We start from the raw sequence: 22,465 nt of genomic DNA on the forward strand, positions 1-22,465 counted from the left end.
GTATACTATATAGGATACTCTAGACTTCGGTTTATACTGAGAATCGACTAAATCGTAGCTCTAATACCATTAAATGTAATACCCCCAACCCGTAGCCGACCCGGATACGAATCTGAGGTGTCACATTGACTTTTCAAACTTTGACTCTTGACGAAATTCAAGGAAATTTAAAACTTTCATTAAAATAAAAGTAGTTTATTTACATAAGTTGAACAAAATAAGCAAAATCAATTTGAGCATTCATAACTGACACATTTCTTTCATGCCAACATACTATACACAATTAACATATATACTTTATCAGTTACTTCTGATCTGATCTTCTAGTAGTGACGTTGTCCTTGCCACTCCTATTTCTGTTCTTCTTATTCCTTGGTACCTACGTATAAATTACTTACACGCTAAGTCACGGATTTAGTGAGGTATAAAATAAACATATAACAATATTATCATGACCATACACTACTATCAATCCACTAGTATATTACCATGCACATGTAGATATCACATCATGACATATGAGTATGATATGTATGAATGAACACTTATGTTTCATAAGAACTTTCTTTAGTTTATCTTGGGTGCCCATGTACATTATTGAGAACAGGAGGTACGTAAGTACATTGAGGTTATGCACAATGATGTCACCACAGCTCGAATAAAATCTCACTAGGAGCACTGAATATTTGTTCCGAATGACCACTATGTCCCGAAGGACCGCTAGTAATCCCTCGACTCTTGGATGCCAATTATACCTACAGCTCTCACATTAAGTAACATGGGCTTAATTATAATACAATTCTCATTTTCATATCTCTTCTATCACTTTTCACATAAACACATAATTCACTTCATATGAATACACATGATCATTTTCATTATTTCTCATACCTTAATGGATTCTCATATAATTGCATTCATTCAAATAAGTTCATATTAAAGCATGAATGAATTATGCATGAAAGCACTATAGAATTAATACATATATAAATATGCAGTACATGAATGTGAAATCATAAGTTTAACTATAACAGATAGACTCATCGTAAGTCTTATCTCAATACAATTTCATATAAGATATGCACTCACCTTAGCCTTGCTTGACTCGATTCTAATCTTTCGATTGTTCCAGAACAAGATTATGCTCTAAATATACATAGTAATACATTGATACTTATCAGTATACGAATTGATATATTCTAAACTATCACTCTTTAGGCTAAAAGGAAAGTTATTTTCATCTTTTAATGAAGGTATGTTCGATGCACTCTATAGTGTATCGATGCATTCATTAATGTGTGCATCGATGCACTATCTATGCATCGGTACACAAATCACATTAGATGTTTTCATCTTAAGAGGGTGTATCGATGCACTCCCTATGCATCGATGCACTAATAGCATTTGATGTTTATTTATTTGAGAGTGCATCGGTACACATTGAAAATGTACCGATGCACACAGCCCATAATTTTCCCTTTGAGCATGAAAATCACTTCATTTCCAGCTCAAAACTTCATATTTCACCTCCTTTTATATCTCTAACTTGCATATACCTACTTAAACTAATTTATACCTATTCAATATCTCTTAAACTTCAAAATTCAATCCTCCACATAAAATTCAAGAATCTCACTCAAATTCAAACATGTTCTAAATCTAATTCTAACACTTCATATTCCTTAATCAAGTTGGTGACAAGTCAAGTTCAACTTCCAATTCTCATTATGAACTTTATTTCAAAATTTCATTCAAGAACTCCTAACCTTTAATTCTTCCTACACTCTTCATCTTGTTTTTTTTAAGATAAATTAAGTTTTCCTTAAGTTTAATTAGCATCTAATGAACAAAAACAAACTTAAATCTCAACTAATAATCAGCTAATAAGAATTCTTACCTTTACCTTGGCTCACACGCACAAAGAAGAAATGAGGAGAAGAGTTGTCTGGAAGCTTGGATATTTGCTTCCTCTCATACACGTGGCCTCCATATATATCTAACCAAATTTAATTATTTTCCTTGCAAATGACCATTTTATCCTTCTATTCCTCATTCTTTTCAATTTGATCCTACACAATATTTTTCATATAAGTCTTTAAACTAATCAACTATTCTACTTAAATCACCAACTTCTGTAACTTTACAATTTAGTCACTAACCTGGTATTGAGGATGTTACACATATAGACCTGAAACTACTAGCATGGAATTTGGGGTGTTAAATATTCATTACTATCTTTATTCTCATTCTTTTTTTCCTAAATGATGATAAAAACATTCACATGCACGTGCATTAGGAATTTTTAATTTTTGATTATTTTGTTTTATAAATTTTAAATTTAATCTTAATCTTATCTAGAGGAGAGGAGAATGATAACTCTAGGGAAAACAAGGGAAGTACTCCTAGCAATTCTAGAATCCATGACCTAAAGGAATATGAGGGAACAAAGATGAGTAGCTTAATCAATATTTCAAATGTTCATACTCTCTATCTATATCTTTTTAATATTTAAAGTTAGGACTTATAGAACATATATGGCTGAAATTAAAAATTTAATATAAAAATTTTGGGTAAACTACACATTTAGAATTTATACTATTACTTTTGTTACATATTGATATCCAAACTATATTTTTTTTAAATAATATCTAACATTTAGTTTAGGTTTCAATTTGATATTGCATTATTAAAATTAACAAAATACTAATGTGGCATTTTTTTTCATTTTTCATTTTTTCAATGATAATGTGGAATTTTCTTATGGTGACACGTCAACATCACTGTTAAGATTTTGATTATGAGATGTTTAAATGAAATTTAAACTAAACATTAGATATGATTAATAAAAAAGGAAAATCTAAGCACTAAAATGGAATAAAAGTAATACATTAGGTCCAAACGTGTAGTTTACCCTAAAAGTTTTTACCTTTTTTTAGGATGGAATATTCGATATTTTAGTATGATGGAGTCCCTCCTCGTTAAAAATGTTTTTAAAAATTATTATTTTAAAGAGATTAAGTACTTTTAATATGGATGATTTTACCTAAAAATCACTGTGACATGTTTTAATTACCTGTCAAACATTTTTTCAGAAAATGTTACCGATCTAACATCATTTGCATCATCCGCGCCTTACCATGACGTGGCACCAACTCGGATAAATCGTTGAAGATGATTCGCGCCTTTTTGGGATGAGTGTTAGATCTGTAAAATTTTATGAAATGGTGTTTGACAAGTAATTAATTTCTGTTAGGGTGATTTTTGTATAAAAACACCATAAAATATTAAAGAAGTAGCTTTGTTTTTTTTTTGAAAAATATAAAATTTAATTAGCGATCATTTTCATTTTTCATCTTCTGGAAAATTAGGTCCTATGACCATAAAGAAAATCACTTGCCTTTCACACTTATCATTTTCTTCAAATAATTATTTTTTCTTTTTCTAATAATTTTTTTATTAAATCCTGAAAAAAAAGATAATAAAATACATTTTTTTCTTCAATAATAATAATAATAATAATGAAAAAATAGTGTCAATAAACTTTGTCTCGTCTCTTGATTTTGTCATTATTTAACTAACATTTTTATGTGAATACTTTTTTAAATTTAATTGAGCTTCAAATTTATTCTTAAATACGTTGAGATAATATATATATCGAGTATAAAATTCGTATAAATATATATTTTAATATGTTTCTGATACGATGATTGAATGGATAATTAGTGAATTCTTATAAACCACTGATGGTTTAAGAGGATACGCTACTTAAGGGGATGATGCACATTTAAATGTTCACTAACATTAACTCATTAAATTGTTATTAATGTGTGATGCTAGTAAAAGAATACAAATTAATGACTCAATTATCAAAATAAAATGAATTAAAAATATAATAATAATAATAAACAATTTTAAAAAAATCAATGATGAAAAACGCAATTATCAAGGTCAGCACTGGTCTAATATAGGGTAAACATCACTAGTTTATTGGTTAAATAATGGTAAAATCAAGAGACAAAATAAAATTTATTGGCACTATTTTATTATTATTATTATTATTATTATTATTATTATTATTATTATTATTATTATTATTATTATTGAAGAAAAAATGTATTTTATTATCTTATTTTCAAGATTTAATGAAAAATTTTATTAAAAAAATTATTTGAAGAAAATGATAAATGTAAAAGGCACATTATTTTCTTTATGGTTATAAGATTTAATTTTTAAGATAAGAAATGAAAATGATTATCTAATTAAATTTTATATTTTTTTCAAAAAAAACAAAATAAAGCTACTTCCTTAATATTTTTTTTGGTGTTTTTACAAAAAAAAATCATCCTAACAAAAATTAATTATTAAAATTTTATGAATTTAGCATCTATCACAGAAATATGCAGATATCATCCGTGCTTTATTCGAGTTGACGTCATGTCAGGATAAGACACGGATGATGATCAGTGCCTTTCTATAAAGGATACTAGATCATTAAAAAAATTTAAAACGATATCTCATAGATAATTAAAACCTGCCAGTGTGATTTTTTTTTTATGTAAAATCCCCTTTAATATGAATATACACATGTAATTAATGGTCCACTAATGAAATGTATTAATGATCAACTGATGGAACCTTTCCTAATAATTATCACATCTTTTCTATAATTGATTTCTGTACTTCTTTTTACTATTTTTTAATTATATTATATTTTAGATGACACAAAAATGTCAACAACACGTGGATTAGGTATTTTTTATTATTTCGATATTATATCATACTATATTTCATTTTTTATATTTAATTTAACTTAAAACTTATTAATTTGTCTGTTATAATTCTGTTAAATAATATTTTTAAATTATATTATATCAATGAAATATATTTGTCAAGTTAGAATTTTTATAATTCAATTATATAAAAAAATTAACCGATATTGAAAATTGAAAAAAAAATATAACTAATAAAAAATCAATAACTATAATTAATTAATTAATTTGATTTAACCGATATTTTAAAAAGCACGCGTATTACTTTTAAGATAATCATTGATGAAATTATTAGAAGGGTAAAGTATATAAATGGTCACTTAACTATTTAAATTCTTGTATTTAGGTCCCCAAACTTTTAAAACTTACAATACAGTCACCAAACATTTAGTTCGTTTGCAATATGGTCCCGACATAACGGTTGCTTCACTGCCATTAGGGTAAATTATATAAATGGTCATTGAACTTTTAGGCACTTGCATTTAGGTCCCCCCAACTTTTAAAACTTGCAACACAATCATCAATTACATTTTAAATCCTAAATTCCAAAATGCTTCAATTACATTCTAAACCTCAAATTCCAAAAATACTTCAATTACATACCCAACCCCAAATTCATAATCCATTTCAAAATCTACCATAACAAATTGAACTTTAAGCTACAACCTTAAACCCTCAAAATATAACCCTAAATACTAAATTTCCCCGCCAATTAACCCAACATAATCAATAACATTTAGTTCATTTTGGGTCCATAACAATAAGTGATTATGTTGGGTTTAGGATTTAAAAGTTAGATTTAACCAACTATAAGTGAACAATACTCAATTCGATTTGAAAAAATTATTTTTCGACTTGAAATGATTCAAAAAAATTGATACAAATTGACTTTGAGTTGTAATTTCATAAATTCAACATAAAAAATTTTAAGTTAAAATCAAGTTGTAAAATACAACACTAATATCTCAAAATTTTTAGTAATTAGTGGACTAATTTTAAGTTTGAGTTAAGTCCCTTGACTCTATATGATATATGTATATCACATATGAAAAAAATATGAAGAAATATATGTTGTATATGGTTAAGAAACTATTTAATTAGAATCAAATAATGTTATAGTATTATAAATATTTATAATTAAATTTAAACAAAAAATTGAAAATTCAATTCAATTCGACTTGATTTAAATTTTATAAACTCAAAAAAAAAATCTAGTCAACTATTTTATAAACTGAACTGAATTAGAACCAAATAATATTATAATATGATAAATATTTATAATTAAATTTAAATAGAAATTCGAAAATTCAATTCAATTCGACTTGATTTGAATTTTACAAACTCAAATCGAAAAACTTTTGAGTCAACTATTTTATAATCTGAATCGAGTATTTAGGTCCAACATAACTCTAAACCCAACATAATCTCTTGTTGTTCACTTATAGTTGGTTAATTTTTTTTGAAATGGTTATGTTCTGAGGGTTTAGGGTTGTTGTTTCAAGTTTAGTTTGTATTGGCATATTTTGAGAATAGATTATGAATTTGGGGTTGAGCATGTAATTGAAGTATTTTGGAATTTTAGGTTTATAATATAATTGAAGCATTTTGGATTTTGGGGTTTAGAATGTAATTGATGATTGTGTTGTAAGTTTTAAAAGTTGTGGGACCTAAATGCAAGTGCCTGAAAGTTCAGTGACCATTTATATAATTTACTCTAATGGAAGTGAAACGGCCGTTACGTCGGGGATCATATAGCAAACGAACTAAATATTTGGTGATTGTATTGCAAGTTTTAAAATTTGGGGAACTTAAATGCAAGCATCTAAAAAGTTCAGTGACCATTTATATATTTTACCCTTATTAGAATAGTTTATCGTCGTTTAGAGGAACAAGAGGATTCGCGATGGGATTCATTGGACAGACAGATTCTTCAAAGGTAAACATATAGTTTTGGTATTCGTGTATTTAATTTTTAAAATTAAAAATTTGGATTTAACTTTAAAATCGATACAACTTAATTTTTTTAATTTAAATTAGTACAAATTGATTTATTAATTTAAATTGATTTAAAAAGTAAATTCTAATAAACGTTTCTCAAATATTTTATTAGACCAAATTGTGTATTTTATGGATATAAATAAACAGAACATTCGACGATTTATTTGTGAAATGTTATAGAATAGTTGTTTATTAAGTTAAAAAAATGACTAATTTTTTTTTATGTTCATTTAATAAACAAAATTTATTCGGTTCGTTTATGTTCACAAATATATTCGTTTTTTTAAGCCAAATCTTATCGCATCATCAATATGTATGCATAAGTAGAATGTCATTAACAGGTAACCCTCAATCGTCTTAAGCTTATACATTGAACAGCACTCATTTTGTGCAGGGGGAAAAAAGAAAGAAGAAATGAAGAGGTCTCTAGATCGTTCTTCTAATGCTTCCATTGCTTCACCTTCGTCATCATCTTCAACTATACCCGTAATAATATCAGAGAAACCCAAGAGTAAAAGGGTTAGAACACACCAAAACACTCACGAGAAATGTAGCTCGAAAGCTAACTCTGCTAGAAGAAGCTCTGTTTACAGAGGAGTCACCAGGTGCGTAGAATTATGGGTTTTTTGGGGGGTTGATTTTGAATTGCATGTCTGATATTTTGATGTTACAAAAGGCATAGATGGACTGGGAGGTTTGAGGCTCACCTCTGGGACAACTCTTCATTGAATAACATCCAGAGCAAGAAAGGAAAACAGGGTAAGGAATTTTATGGTTCAGTTTCATTTCTGGTCCGTCAGTTCAGATTATTGACTCTGTTTCCTATTTTTATTGCCCTGTTCCATGTGAACGTGCATTTACACATTTGTGGCCTCAGTTTATTTGGGTAAGTCCTCCATCTTTCTAAATAATTCAGTAAATAAATTCACGGGGAAACAAAAAAAAAAGTGAATTGTGCTGATGTGCAGGGGCTTATGATAGCGAGGAAGATGCAGCACGGACCTATGATCTCGCAGCTCTCAAGCATTGGGGCACCCAAACCACTTTGAATTTTCCGGTATTTTTAAACATTTTACTTTTGGATTTGGTGTGTGGAAAAAAGCAAAGGAATTGCGAAAATGATGTGATTATATATATATAAACCAGATAGATCGATATGAGAAAGAGATTGAAGAGATGAAGAAGGTGACGAAGGAAGAGTACTTGGCTTGCCTACGGCGGCAGAGTAGTGGATTCTCGAGGGGAGTCTCGAAATACAGAGGGGTGGCTAGGCATCACCACAATAGTAAATGGGAAGCGCGAATTGGTCGAGTTTTCGGCAACAAATATCTCTATTTAGGAACTTACGGTCAGCTACTATTCCCTATCCCATTCTTCTATCCCCGTAATTCCCTTTTACTCATCATCTCACTCACCTATATTTTCCATCTCGGTTTCATTGTCCAATTCCTTTATTTTCTTAAAATCATATATACCATTATCATGCGTAAGATTATATTTTACTAGAATAGTGAATAACTAAATATATAATTTACCGTAACTTTCATAGATAAAATAATTTTACGAGAGTCTTCCCATGAAACGTGGTTTAAATTATTTAACTAAGAGATTCTTGGGGTAGGTAAATTTTAAATGTCTGTCCAGTTCAGTACGCCCGTTGGAGAAAGACATTTACCAAGCTGGTCAAAAATATACTAAAAATAGGGCTATACAAAATACACGTGTGTTAAGCACGTAACATCACTTTCCCATTTAAGCTCAAGCCGATGAAAATTGGGATACGACAACTTTTAATCCTGAATTTGGTTTTCTTTTTTAATTTAGTACCCAAATATTTTCTTTCCACGTTAGAACATATATATTTAGTATTTTTAACGATGTGACACTTTAATATTATATTAAATAATAAATCTCAGAATATCACATCATTAAAATAATAAAAATCTTATTTCAAAAAATAATAATAAAAATCTCAAATTCAAAATTAATATGGACAAAAAATTTGGGGCCTAGTTGGAAAATTGTCAATTTTAGTAATTAAGAGATGGCCAGCGGAGTTCGAAGCGGGGCAGAGATCACGTGCCTTGGGAAACAAAATGGGACCGATTTTCGAAAAACAAGTTTTCCAATTAAATTCGGGTTTTTTTGTTAGGTCGGGTCGGGTTTATGTCTTCCAAGCATGATTCCTTGTAGCAAGTTAATCCCGAGAGTTTTTAGTCAACATAATTAGGTATCGCATTGATTTAATAGGCATACAGACGTGTAAATGAGGGTTTAAAAAGTACATATAGTCATATACAGTATTTAATCGAGATTATTTTATCAATAGATTAAATATGTATACTGTAATCTCTGTTTTGAAGACACACAAGAGGAAGCAGCAGCAGCATATGACATGGCAGCATTGGAGCACCGGGGGGCTAATGCCGTCACCAATTTCGACATCAGCCGTTACATAGAACGTTTGAAGCAGAAAGGGATTTTGTTTCTTGATCAACCGCAAGGACAGAGTCCCGAATCGGCAGAAGCTCGACCGATAGAACCTGAAGAAAAAGAACAACCGCCGCAGGAACAGCAACAACAGCAAGGATTAGAAGAAGCTGTTGATATAACTCAGCTTTTTCAGTACATGCAAACGCAGCTGCCTCTATGTGTTGAAAACGCGACCATGTTCAGAACGGACACGACCGATGGCAACGAGCTAGCATGGAGTTTCTGCATGGATTCAGGGTTGACATCTTTTTCCGCTCCGGATTTCACTCTCGAGAAAGCTGGCAAATCACCAAACCTGTTCGATGATATAGCGTTCAACGATAACATTGACTTGATATTCGACTTGAGGCATGAAGATAACGCAGCCAAGTGGGAATGGCCCGTCGGATGAGGCAAGTTGAAGTAGGATTATATTCGTGTTCATTTGTTTATATTTGAAGGTGTTAATGTTCGATTCGTATTCGTTTAATTTTTCAATATCATGTTCGTGTTCGTTCATTTATTTTCAAAGGTATTCGTATTCGTTCATTTAACGCTCGTGAACGTGTTCGTGAACATGTTCGTTTAGAGTTCGTTTACACGTTCATGAACATGTTCATTTAGCGTTCGCGAATATGCTCGTTTATCGTTCGCGAACATGTTCATTTAACGTTCGTGAACATATTCGTTTGGCGTTCACGAAAATGCTCATTTATATATGTTCAAAATTGGTACTAAATACATAGAAAAAAATAAATTAAAACAGAATCACCTAATAAAACTTATATACTAATCCACAATAACAAAATACAACCTTAAAACATACTAGCAATGTTTAGAAACATCCATGAACATTTCCGCCTTAAAAAATAATTGAAAATAAAATGGAACAACCAAATCATACGAGTAGCAGCTTAGCAAAACGTCATCCGTCACATATCGAACAACACAGTCAAAACAACAAAATAAAATGGCAGGCACAACCAAAATATCCCTCCTAAATCGTTAGTCAATTCACCTGCAGAACCTAAGAAATAAAAACAAACATCAAGAATGGTCAAACAAAATTTGCAGCAACATAGACAATTATAAACATTTAGGGTATAAACAATTAGCAGTAACATAAACATTTAAAGTAAAGAATTGTAAAACGAAATCAGCAGTAACATAAACATTAAGAATAGTAAAACGAAATTAGCAGTAACATAAACATTTAAAGTTAGAGCACATAAGAGAATTATAAACAATTATAAAATGAGTTAGTATAATAATAATTACTAAAGAACTTCAACCCAAGTAATCTTTCTTTCACTGTTAAAAAAATTATCAAGAGATGCAACAAATCCTTGAGTTGAAGATGAAGTTAATTTTAATCCCAATTGAACCGATCTTGACTTCTCACTGTCATTCAATAAGATAATTGATGTTATGTAAATCAAACAATCGAATCAATCTCTACTTAATCATTTGCAAGCATCGCTGAGCAAAGAAATTTTACACTACATTTTACAATCTGTACTTAATCATTCAATAGTCAGAATTCAGAACCTAAAAAAATACATGAAGTAATCCAAAACTAAAAAATTCTAAAAACCTAAAATAAATTTTAGACACTAATAATTCGAATTAAAAATACGTGAAATAATTAGACACTAATCATTCAATGAGAAATTTTACATCACTGAGCAAACTAAAAAAATACGTGTAAGTAGTTAGATTATTATTTTAACCCGATTAGAACCTAAAATAATTCGAACTCAACAGGATTAAAAACTGAAATTTTTGAAAACAATAGCTAATCAGACTCGAACTGAACTAATTCAAAACTAACAAACTCCTCCAATTGAAAGATTAAAGTGTTATTTCAAATATGAATGGATCAAAAATCTAAAAACAAACGAGCTCAAAAAAGAATTTGTTCAACCCTTTGACTATTTACTTGCCCCAATATCAGTTTCCGGTCAAGGCATTAAGGCCAAAACTACTGCTCCAAATATGAATGGATAAAAAATATAAAAACAAATGAGCTTTGGCTTTTCGATTTTTACTATACATACCTAAATTTGTTTCTGTTGAAGACGTGTATCGTTGCAGCAGCTCAAATTCGTACAGTAGTCGACGACCGATTTGAGAGAAACGGGTAAAACACCGACGGTGTACAACACGACCTCACAGAAAGATCCAGGGTTTAATAAATTTCGTGAAAAAAATTAGGGAAAACAGAAAATAAACTTTTTAGAGAAGAGCGGCAGGCTGAAGGGAAAAGAGAGGAGAAAAGAATTTTGGAGTTATAATTAGGAGTAAATGGTAAAACTACACAGTTGGTGCTTAAACTTTTTAGGGTTCATAGTTTATAATTTAAGTTTTATCATGTATTCAATTTAGAATATATTTTCACTAATATTTAAAATGTAAAAAAATTAAACGAGCTTATTCATGAACATAAACGAACGATTTAATAAACGAGCTTGTTCATGAACATAAATGAATCGAACACACATTTGTTCATGTTCGTTCGTTTATTAAACGAATATTAAATTTTATTCATACTCGTTCATTTAACTTCATAAATGAACGTTAATTGAATGGTTTATGAACAATTCACCAAACACTCTGTTCATTTACACCTCAAGTTATAACACTCCTTAACTCGACACAATCACAAATTGAATAAAAAATGTCACATCAAACAATCAGAATTATAACTTCATCGAAATCATAACTGATTGAAACATCCTATCGAACGTTGGCTTAATACAAAAATAAGCGCTTAAAAATGTCTCGAAAAACGTTTGTGTCTAAAGAATTTTTCGTTAAAAATAGGCGTCTAAAGTTTTCTACGTTATATTATTAGGTGCCTACAGTTAAAAAAACATATAAGTGACATGTGTCACGTCTAAATTTTTTTTAAATATATTTTAAAATATTTTTAGCGAAAAATGTAACGGATAAAATTTCAATCACCTATTTTTAACGAAAAATTCTTTAGGTACTAAAAATTAATTTTGAGTATAATTTAGGGACTTATTTTTATATTAAGTCATTAACATTTGAAGGGCTAAGCGTCAACATACCAAACATATAGACTAAATTCTATGACGCACTATTGATCAAATAACATTCGATAGAGAATAAGGTAAACGTTAGGGTAAACAATTTTCAATATTCTTCCAAATTTAAGGGGAAAGGGTTTATTCAGTTGTTCTTCGAAAATTCATTCCTCTTTGGGTGTCTGTCTCAGTAGGAGCTTCAACCCCATCAAAAGCAGCAGAAGATGAATGCCCCAATTATTGGTAAGGCTTCTTCTCTCTTTTCAAAAATTACTTTTTTCTTGTTATTTTCGGCTTTCTAAAATTGGGTTTTATTTGGAGAAGATCCATTGCAAGGAGATTTCCCAGAGGTGATAGAAGAGTATCTGGAGCATGGGGTTATGAAATGCATTGCCTTTAATCGCCGTGGAACCCTTCTCGCTGGTATCTCTCTCTCTCTCCCCCCCCCCTCTGTCATTCTTTTAAAAGAAATTAACTGCTATGTATGTTGAGTATTTTTTTTATTGAAGTGCTATTTTCCCCTTATTCTCAAATGGGTGTGTTTCCTAGCGAATTCAGCTAGTTGGAGTTGCAAATTATATTCTTTTGGTGTTAAAGCTTACTTGGTTTCTATTGTTAACTACAATTTGCAGGAGGGAAAGAAAATCCATCAGTAATTGTTAATAAACATAACACTGTTTTTGAAGAAGAAAAACAGGGAAAATGTGATATCTTTCCCTCGTATATGATTTTGCTCAAACAGTATTTGCTTATGTTCTATATTCTTTCCAAGTTTTCATTTGATTCGGTTTCCTAATTTATGTTTAATTTGATAAGTTTATTTATAGCTGAAATGCGGGATATTTAGTTGGCTGGGGAAAGGATGATGAATTGCGGTTTTTGGTATTTTGAAGTATCACTCTTCTGACCCTTTTTCTGCCGAACCTGCGATTATGCGTTTAAGAAAATCATGCCTGTAATTCTCATGTCGTGTATATGTTTGTGGTTTTTGCGTTTTATGCCAGCTGGTTGCTCTGATGGAAGTTGTGTTATTTGGGATTTTGAGACCAGGGGCATCGCCAAGGAGCTTAGAGATAGAGACTGTACTGCTGCCATAACGAGTATCTGCTGGTCAAAGTATGGTCATCGAATTCTTGTGTCTGCTGCTGACAAGTCGTTGACACTTTGGGATGTAGTCAACGGTGAGAAGATTACTCGTATTGTTCTGCAGCAAACGCCTCTACAAGCTCGTCTACATCCGGGTTCTTCAACGCCATCTGTCTGCTTAGCTTGCCCCCTATCATCTGCGCCAATGATTGTAGACTTAAGTACCGGAGGCACAACTGCACTCCCAGTCACTGTTTCTGATATGGGAAACGTTGCTCCACTCTCTCGCAACAAGTTCCCTGATGGAACCTCTTATACACTGACTGCTGCCTGCTTCAACAAGAATGGAGATCTGGTTTATGTGGGGAACTCGAAAGGTGAAATACTTATAATAGATCAAACAAATGTTAAAGTACTGGCTATGGTTCCAATTTCCGGTGGTGCTATGATAAAAAACATTGTTTTCAGCAGAAATGGACAATATCTCCTTACAAATTCAAATGATAGAATTATCAGGATTTATGAAAATATTCTGCCTTTAAAAGATGGACTTGGAGCTCTTGATGACCTCAATAAGACCATCAAAGAGGAAGATACACTCGAGAAGCTGAAGGTTGTTGGATCCAAATGCTTGATTCTTTTTCGGGAGTTTCAAGATTCAATCACGAAGATCCATTGGAAAGCACCTTGTTTCAGCGGTGACGGTGAGTGGGTAATAGCTGCTTCTGCTATCAAAGGAGAGCATAAGATGTACATATGGGACAGGGCTGGTCATCTTGTAAAAATACTTGAAGGTCCAAAGGAAGCTGTGTTTGATTTAGCGTGGCACCCTGTCCACCCTATAATTGTTTCTGTTTCCTTGACTGGCTTGGTTTACATTTGGGCTAAAGACTACACTGAAAACTGGAGCGCATTTGCTCCTGATTTCAAAGAACTTGAAGAAAATGAGGAGTACGTAGAACGAGAAGACGAGTTTGATCTGGTGCCTGAAACTGAAAAGGTGATGTAAAACAAAGATTGTGCATGAATATTTTGCTCAACTTTTTGTTTCTAAAATGTTCTTTCTGTTGCAGGTGAAAGAATCGGATATAAATGAAGATGATGAAGTTGATATTGTGACAGTGGAGAAGGATCCCTTCAGTGATTCCGACAAGTCACAAGAGGAGTTACGCTTCTTGCCTGTCATTCCTTGTCCCGATGATCCCCGGCAGCAGGGCAAATGCGTGGGAAGTTCATCGAAGTTGATCGATAGTAATCATTCCGAATCCCCTCTCTCAGAAGAGAATGGACAAGCAGCCCACAATGCCTCGAGTCCACTTGAAGGTAAATCTCCCCCCTCAAATGTGATAAATGTTTTAATGTTCTTAGTCCAGATTAACCGGAATAGTATGATGGCTGTATAGAATAGTCGAGTTCATTGGTAGAATAGGTTCTCGAGTAATTGAGTTTAAAATCCAAATGAGTTGTTGGCCAACCTTTCGGGTTACTCTTAAGTTAGCAGTGTCGATGCCAACTTCATAGAAAATAGAATTCCCGACTTTGTGTTTTGATAAGTAATTATGTGTGTGGATTATGCTTAACACTATTATTTGTGTGTTTGTTACAGAGGACACAGGCGGAGGCAATCAGTCGAAAAGAAAACGGAAGCTGTCAGAGAAGGGGTTGGAGTTGCAGGCAGAGAAGGTGCAGAAGCCAATGAAACCCTTGAAATCTTCTGGTAGGTTATCAAAAGCAAAAAATAAATCTGTTGTTGATCAGGATTATGGCAATGGTTTATTTGCGGATGATGGATCTGATGATTACTAGGTTATCATAATTGTCCTTCGAAGGGAAAACTTGTTGATGGACAGCTTAGAGCTATGTATATCAATTTTCCCATTTTAAGAGATTGGCGAATGAGTTTACTATCCGTAGATGCACATATCACCTACACAAATGCTATGGTACACATGGTCAGGGCAACACTTGTTTTTGCTATGGTGGACATCAATACCTTAACACCAGCAGGCTGTTTGTCTTATAATCACATTTTAACAAATTTTGTACTTTTAGTATTTCTTTTCAAAAATTATACAATATTTTTTATTAATCCCAAGAATGAAGCTCTGGAGCAGAATCTCGACCCCGAATTCAACCGCTTCTTGCTCGAACCTGACAATCTCCACTCCCACCTGACTGTCTTGCTTTACCACATTGTGGCATCTACCACTTCCTAATTTTTTGGTAAAATGTTGCACGAATTCCATCGATCCCAGGTGATTTTAATGGAGGCATATCGAAGAACACAGCTCGCACCTCCTCATCTGATAGGGGCATGGCTAGTCTGTCCAACTTACCTTGCGATACACAAGGGAAAAGTCCTCGAGCATGGAAAAGTCTAGTATTCTGGTCACCCAAAGAGCCTAGTTCAAACCTGTTTTTCTTCGTCATAAGCTTTCTTCCTGATCTAAAACCACTTCTAAATATGTCCGAAGTCTAGTTTCAAGCTCACATAAGAAATCAGAGTGATAACTTTGTAACACTCTCAATATCGCTAATCCTGGCTATCAATAACCTTTTATTGTTTCATTTTTAATCCCTGTAGTAAACTTTTGCAAGTTTTTGACAAGATCTTTTTCCTCACGCCACATTGATTGCAAGAAATCGTGGAATTGCAGATGTTCGTTCCAGGCTGCAATGTATCGGAACGGGCGGTTTCGACCAATATTGAGCTCAACATCATGCTGAAGGAGAATCAGTCGATGGTCTGGTCCCATGCGATCGAGGTGCCAAACATGAAAGTTGGGGTATAAAATGCAAAATTTTCCTTTAGCTAAGTAATCTTGATTAGGTATACGACAGTCCTTGGTAACCCATATTGACGAAACCGTTTTAGAAAAGGGAGCGGTCTCGTTTCAAAATAATTTGATGAACGGTTAAAGATAAAATGTGGTTCGAGAAGTCGCCACTAATCTTTTATTGGGGTGTGATTATATATTTTTAAAAATTGAGCGATTTCTCTATGATGATCCCAACTTATATACTGATATATTTTTAAAAATTGTCATCACAGGATACTTTTCTTGTGCAAAGAACCAACATGGAACGTGAGAATCCCAGTAATCACACTGAGGAAGGTGGATTTGCTGAACTTGAGGAAATTTTGAAGCGCAAGACATTTACCAGACAAGATGATCTTTAATTGCATTCAATTGATGTCAAGCTGAAATGCATGGTTAATTGTGCAACTTTGTTTTAAGATACCTTTGCTAAATCAAGTTGGTGGCATTTACTCTGATAATTTGTAGTTTTTGATTGCATGCTCTTGTGCATAAGGATCCTGGAATTTCCTTCTCTCAGATTCCTTCACATGGAAGAAAAGCTGAGAATTTGAATCCGATTATATCTTTTCATGCATATGCTTATTCTAGTTATTCTTGCAACCTTCTGCTGTACTACCTTATTTCCAATCCACACACGCTGGTGTCATGCTCTGTGATTTTCTTTCATGTTTCCGCTTTGATGGGAATAAACTTTACCTGCCTTATTTTGGTGGGCTTATCATATTTCTTTATTTTTGACTAGTAATTCTTTCAACATGTATTTTCTTAGTTCCATAATGATTATTATTAGTCTTTTGCAGATCTGAAATTGATCATTTGACGAGTTTACTACATTCAAGAACTGTTGATTTTCCTGGTGGAAATGAAGAAATTGTGTCTAATGGGAAAACAGTTGTACAATATGGCAAGAAAGAAAAGTTTCCAGAGACCCCAGTTAGAGAAAATGGTACTGAGAACCATCTTATTTCCACACCTATTGTCAACTCAACTGTAAGTAGTTCTCTTTCCTTCATTTTGCTTTTGGGTAAAATATCCTTTAGTGTCTTTTTCTAAGTTTATTATTTTAAATTAAAAGATGGAAATAAAAAACTTCGATGGTGTTACAGGTCCTTGACTGCTGAGCTTGCAAAAGCTTACATGGGCAGTAGGCCTCAATATGTATCTGTGTCTATGCTTAGATTACACAAGCAAGTGCCTAAAGCAGATTCAGCTTTGCTTAACAATAAAAGTTTCCCTTCTAAGTCACCCATAAGGTCTTTTGTGCCAAGATCAGGCCATGTTGGGAGTCCTGGAAATGGTTTTGCGACCCCAAGATCATGGGGCAGGTCTGCAATATATAGCATGGCACGAACACCTTATTCCAGGTTAACTCAGCACTTGTCCTCAAGGTTCAACACTCAACAATCAGTTTCTCTTTCATAATTTCTTATTGTATTTCTTATTATAGTTGTTAACACCTTCCCAAGGGTGCTGGCACTTCAAGTGGTGCTTCTGGTGGACCATTATCATCGTCTCAAAGTGTATGGAAGCAAAATAGAATATCTGGCAGTTTCGTGTTTGGGTCATGAGCATCTGTAGCTAAACCTTTTGGTTCAGAGGCCACTTTTGGAATGAATTCTTCCTCTTCAGAAACAAATTCTTTGAGTTCTGGCAGTGGCATTGCTTCTGGCACATTTGGTTTCAGTTGGCAAGCCCCTAAGTCGCCCATATTTGGTTCATCATCATCGGGATTTTCCTTTGGATCATTGGCTTCTGTTACTGCCCCCAGCAGTGCACCTAGCCTCTTTGGGTCATCCACTGGTGCCTCCTCAAACTCCTCATTTTCTTTCACTTCAGCTGCAGTTGCTACTCCATCACAGCCTGTGTTTGGTAACTCCAGTCCAGGCGTGGTGTTTGGGTCAGCCCCAGCTGTATGTGCTACCCCATTGCAGTCTGTGTTTGGTATCTCCAGTCCCAGCTTGGTGTTTGGATCAACCCCATCCAGGAGTAATGATCAAATGGAGGATACGATGGCAGAGAACACTGTTCAGGCTTCACCGGCTGTTTCGACATTTGGTCAACCGCCATCTGGGTCTCCTTTCAGTGCATCAAACCCAGGAGGATCGACGTTTCAATTTGGAGCCCAACCAACCACACCTCATAATCCATCACCATTTCAGGCTTCTAGCAATCAGGAGTTAGGTGCCGGAGGGAGCTTCTCATTGGGGTCTGGTGGTAGTGACAAGTCCGCCAGAAGATTTGTGAAGGCCCGCAGGCAGCGGAAGAAGTAAAAAGGCACACGATGATCGTTGCTATGAGTTGTAACCATGTGAACTGCTGGCAGGATTGTTAAGGCAGTCTAGAACTTCGACTGCTCTGAGTATGCGTAAGCATATACAGTTTTCCAGTGTTTTGTTAGGGTTGTGGCAGAATCTGTCACCATTTTATATGGTGTTCCGAGTGAGCAGTACATTTGTACCAAGTTTTAATTAGGCGATATGAGAGCTTTTTCAGGTTTCAGCAATTGTGAATTGCTGTGTACCCTCATCTTTATTGTAAACATAAAAACGAGGGTACTATGCTTATGAATTTCATTTTTAGATCCCTCCACTTTCTTAATTGGCCCCAACTGTTTATTTCTTCCACTGTAATTTGGATAACTTTGTGTTTTTTAAACTAATTTAGTACTTGAACTTGCTAATTTTTTTATTTTACAAATGTGCTACTTTTACTGGTATTTATAGTTTTTGTACTGGTATTTGTCAAACATCAAACAACATAATTATACTAAATGTTTTAAATTATAACATGAAATTCACAATATACTTTTAAATATTAATTAATATATATACCAAAATATAATAATTTTTTAATTAAAATATTAATGTAACCAAATCAAAAAACGGAAAGCTAATGGAATAGGGTAACACACCCTCACAGGATCAAAGCAAATTATGACCGTTACTCACTCATTAACCCCATCTATATCTATGTCCCACGTGGAACAATCTTACGGCTGCAGTTGACCTTCCAGAGCATCGGATTCCAGTTTCCGAAATTTTAAAAATATATTCTAGCCGTTGGAAACTGGGGCCCCTTCTTGAAGCTTGTGTGTTTTGTTAGATTGATTGGAACACCAAAATCATCGATTTAGGTTGCCTTTTGTCAGGTAAATTGAGCATCTGGATCTTTTCTGGAGTGGAAAAATCAAAAAGGAAGAAGAATGAAGAGTGTGAAAGGAAAGCTCTTGAAGAAGCTTAAATCAATCAAACCAGTTGGTTACCTAAAGCCAGATCGTGTTCTTCAAGTGTTAGCAATAGATGGGTTTATGGATTCTTTCCCAAAATCATCGATTCCCGATGAACAACCCAAGTTGTTCACCAAACCATCAGTATCAGAGCAAGAAAACATCAAACAGAGCTCTGCAAGTGCTGTCGAGAATCAGCCTGAAGTCATTGATGTAACGGAGCTGATGAAAGATCTTGAAACCGACGACGATGATGAAGAAGAAGAAGCAGCAGAAATGGATTTGAATGAAGAGGTTGACGATAAAGAGAATATTACGCCACATGCTGAGAAAGAGAATGCGAATGTGAATTGTAGGCAGAGTACTCCCGCCCCGTTATCGGAGATCGACGTGTCGTGTTTTCGGAAGCCGGATTTGAATTCTTGTACCCTCTTCGACCCTAACCTACTGGCTGCATTTGAACAAGCCGTAAAGGAGCATATGAAGATGAATGAAGAAGAGAGGAGAGCAAGAATAGAGGAGGAGAATGTACTCGAGAAGAAGACAATAACCCTGGAAGACAACGATGAAAGCAGTAGAAAAGAAGCGGAGAAAAAGGCAAGAATCGATGACGATGATGCAGATGCCGATCCTCTATTACGATTCGAAGAGAAGTGTCCGCCCGGAAGCGACGGTTCCGTCATCCTGTACACGACAACTCTGAAAGGAATACGAAAGACCTTCGAGGACTGCAACAGCTTGCGGTTCCTGCTGGAGAGTTTCAGAGTGATATTCTACGAAAGAGACGTATCGATGCACGAGGAATACAGGGAGGAATTATGGAGGGTTTTGGGCGGAAAGGTGATGCCTCCGAGGTTGTTCATTAAAGGTAGATACATCGGCGGAGCCGACCAAGTTCTTACGTTGCATGAGCAAGGCAAGTTTAAGGTGCTCTTCAATGGCATACCTTTGGATACTCGTAACGGCTCTTGTGAAGGATGTGGTGGTGTTCGGTTTCTGCTTTGTTTCGCCTGCAATGGCAGTCATAAGATCATTTCCGATGATGGTTTGTCCTGTAAATGCACGCAGTGCAATGAGAATGGTCTGATTGTTTGCCCTCTTTGCTGCTGAATTTTTGTTTTGGGAGGTGTTATTTGTAAAACATTGTTTCTCCGATTCCTTAATTTGTTGTCTTTGAACATTGATGTAAAATTAAATCATAAATATATACTTATTTAAATTGTAGTTGTCATCGTGTTTTCGATTCTGTTACATTTATTACTATTGTATTAGAAATAGTTATTGCGGCAATTGTAAGTACGATTGTGGAGTAACAACAAAGACTAAAATGATTATTCATATTTTTAAGTGATTGAAAAAGAGACTAAAAATGATTAGGAAGTGTGACTATAAAAGGATTTTTCTATTTAAAAAAAGTAATTTGAGATTATTTTTAGATTGATTTGAAATTTAACTTAACGAAAGAGATGGTCAAAAGCTAGTTTGACAAATAAATGAATTTAATTTTTGAATTTTGATTATTTGAAGTCAAAGAAAAAAAATAGGTCACCTAAAAGTTGTTAAAATTTCAATATTGAGCATAGAAATACAACTTGAGCAACAAGGGGGCATATACTACTGCCTTGCCTCTTACTGTATGTTCCGGATGCATACATACAAGTATATATATTGTTTATATTATAAATCAATGGAGATGAGCTAAATATACTGATAACCCTCATATTAGTTCATTGTCTTTCAACTTTGTCCTCCTTTGGAGCATTCATCAAGTCCAAAGAGGCTCCCAAAGCGAGCCTAAGTAGTTGTGGTGGTCGTCTTCCATAAAGCTTGGGTGGGTTACGGAAGCGTCAACATGGGATTGCTGGGAATTGGGTTGAGGAGAGGAGTGTCCCATCTCCACCTGCAATTGCATGTTGACCACTTCAGCTTGAGCTCTGGCCAACTGTGCTTGCAGCTCATCCACTTGCTTTTGCAACTGGCAAATCGTCCCCGCACACCCATAGACCGGGTCACGGATCCTTGCGCTTGCCTCATAAACCATGCTGCTCACCGCATCCGACCTTTGACCCTCTGGAAGTTCCTGATAAACACACGAATGATTTACAAACTTTGATGTTACCTGTACCTTTAACAGCTAAAAGAAATATCTATCTGTCCATCATACCCAAAAGTAAAACAAATACATATGGTGTATAATTCTATTCATACGAGGGAATGTTAACTTGCAGGAGGAGACGATAAGTAAAGCACCTGCACGAACTTGATGATGTTGCTAGCCCCAAAGACACGATGAGCAATGGCGAACTTCGCTGGTTCGGTAGGAGGAAAATAAGGTGCCAATACACATTTATCGGCACACCTTCTCCTTAAAATCTTGCAAGCGGCACAAGGGCTAATAACCACCATCGGCTGAGGAGGGGGAGAAGGAGATTGAGAATAACATGTAGTGTTAGTAGTAAGATGAGAAATAGGAGTTGGATCGATGCATCCCATCCTAGAAATGAGATGAAAAGAGTTGAGTTGGCTATATTTATACTGCTAATGAAGCAAAAATTTGGTAGGCCATGTGGTATGAAAACATGACATCATGGATTACAGTATGAGATATGATTATAATATAAAAATCTAAGTGAAAAAATTATTAGATGGACCTGACTCACTACGTCATTTGTGGTCTTAACTAATTAGATTTGTCCACGTTATTTTTTTTAAGATGAATTTTCATATATTTTCTACATGTAAAATAAGAGTATGTAGTTATTTAAAAGTTACCTTTAAGATGGATGTACCTTATTAGTTGGGATTACGAATGACGTGGTGAACCTCATTCATCAAATAATTTCTCATCTAAGTGGGGCACGTACGTAACTACTTGTTGATGGCCTAGCCTTTCCCCAGAGACCACGTAGCCTAATGAGTCGCGGTTGTATCGGCAAAGTTATTGGGCTTGCTTGCCTTGCTTCTGCCAGCTCTCCCTATCGTTAATGACAACGACACAAGATCATTATAATTAAACAAATACTTGTTAAATACAAATTCGTT

The 22,465-nt window shown here is 34.0% G+C and overlaps 5 protein-coding genes and 1 long non-coding RNA gene across 6 annotated transcripts; 4 read left to right on the top strand and 2 right to left on the bottom strand.

Annotated features, from left to right (window-relative positions):
- The first annotated feature begins 7,181 nt into the window (after positions 1 to 7,181).
- LOC120185384 (ethylene-responsive transcription factor WRI1-like) lies at positions 7,182 to 9,651 on the top strand. Its single transcript, XM_039189619.1, has 6 exons — positions 7,182 to 7,372; positions 7,444 to 7,526; positions 7,645 to 7,653; positions 7,736 to 7,824; positions 7,914 to 8,115; positions 9,131 to 9,651. Exons 1-6 carry the CDS (start codon positions 7,182 to 7,184, stop codon positions 9,649 to 9,651), a joined length of 1,095 nt encoding a protein of 364 aa, XP_039045550.1.
- A 329-nt stretch (positions 9,652 to 9,980) lies between these two features.
- On the bottom strand, positions 9,981 to 11,482 carry LOC120185498. Its single transcript, XR_005522127.1, has 2 exons — positions 11,297 to 11,482; positions 9,981 to 10,266 (listed from the first exon to the last, which is right to left on the bottom strand). It is a non-coding gene; the product is annotated as an uncharacterized LOC120185498 (long non-coding RNA).
- An 889-nt stretch (positions 11,483 to 12,371) lies between these two features.
- Positions 12,372 to 15,351, top strand: LOC120185493 (protein RBL-like). Its single transcript, XM_039189693.1, has 5 exons — positions 12,372 to 12,532; positions 12,614 to 12,712; positions 13,294 to 14,375; positions 14,449 to 14,698; positions 14,982 to 15,351. The coding sequence occupies exons 1-5, from the start codon at positions 12,514 to 12,516 to the stop codon at positions 15,179 to 15,181; spliced, it is 1,650 nt and encodes a 549-aa protein (XP_039045624.1). The 5' UTR covers positions 12,372 to 12,513; the 3' UTR covers positions 15,182 to 15,351.
- Positions 15,352 to 16,995: 1,644 nt separating this feature from the next.
- Positions 16,996 to 18,688, top strand: LOC120185496 (nuclear pore complex protein NUP1-like). The gene is made up of 3 exons (XM_039189696.1): positions 16,996 to 17,187; positions 17,304 to 17,585; positions 17,664 to 18,688. The coding sequence occupies exon 3, from the start codon at positions 17,808 to 17,810 to the stop codon at positions 18,465 to 18,467; it is 660 nt and encodes a 219-aa protein (XP_039045627.1). The 5' UTR covers positions 16,996 to 17,187; positions 17,304 to 17,585; positions 17,664 to 17,807; the 3' UTR covers positions 18,468 to 18,688.
- Positions 18,689 to 19,347: 659 nt separating this feature from the next.
- Positions 19,348 to 20,537, top strand: LOC120185494 (uncharacterized protein At3g28850-like). The gene has a single exon (XM_039189694.1). The coding sequence runs from the start codon at positions 19,400 to 19,402 to the stop codon at positions 20,531 to 20,533; it is 1,134 nt and encodes a 377-aa protein (XP_039045625.1). The 5' UTR covers positions 19,348 to 19,399; the 3' UTR covers positions 20,534 to 20,537.
- Positions 20,538 to 21,144: 607 nt separating this feature from the next.
- Positions 21,145 to 21,847, bottom strand: LOC120185497 (LOB domain-containing protein 1-like). Its single transcript, XM_039189697.1, has 2 exons — positions 21,674 to 21,847; positions 21,145 to 21,503 (listed from the first exon to the last, which is right to left on the bottom strand). Exons 1-2 carry the CDS (start codon positions 21,827 to 21,829, stop codon positions 21,189 to 21,191), a joined length of 471 nt encoding a protein of 156 aa, XP_039045628.1. The 5' UTR covers positions 21,830 to 21,847; the 3' UTR covers positions 21,145 to 21,188.
- Positions 21,848 to 22,465: the final 618 nt, after the last annotated feature.

The sequence above is a fragment of the Hibiscus syriacus genome, unplaced genomic scaffold (genome assembly GCF_006381635.1).
Source record: "Hibiscus syriacus cultivar Baekdansim isolate YM2019G1 unplaced genomic scaffold, ASM638163v2 tig00113123_pilon, whole genome shotgun sequence".
NCBI classification, from domain to species: domain Eukaryota; kingdom Viridiplantae; phylum Streptophyta; class Magnoliopsida; order Malvales; family Malvaceae; genus Hibiscus; species Hibiscus syriacus.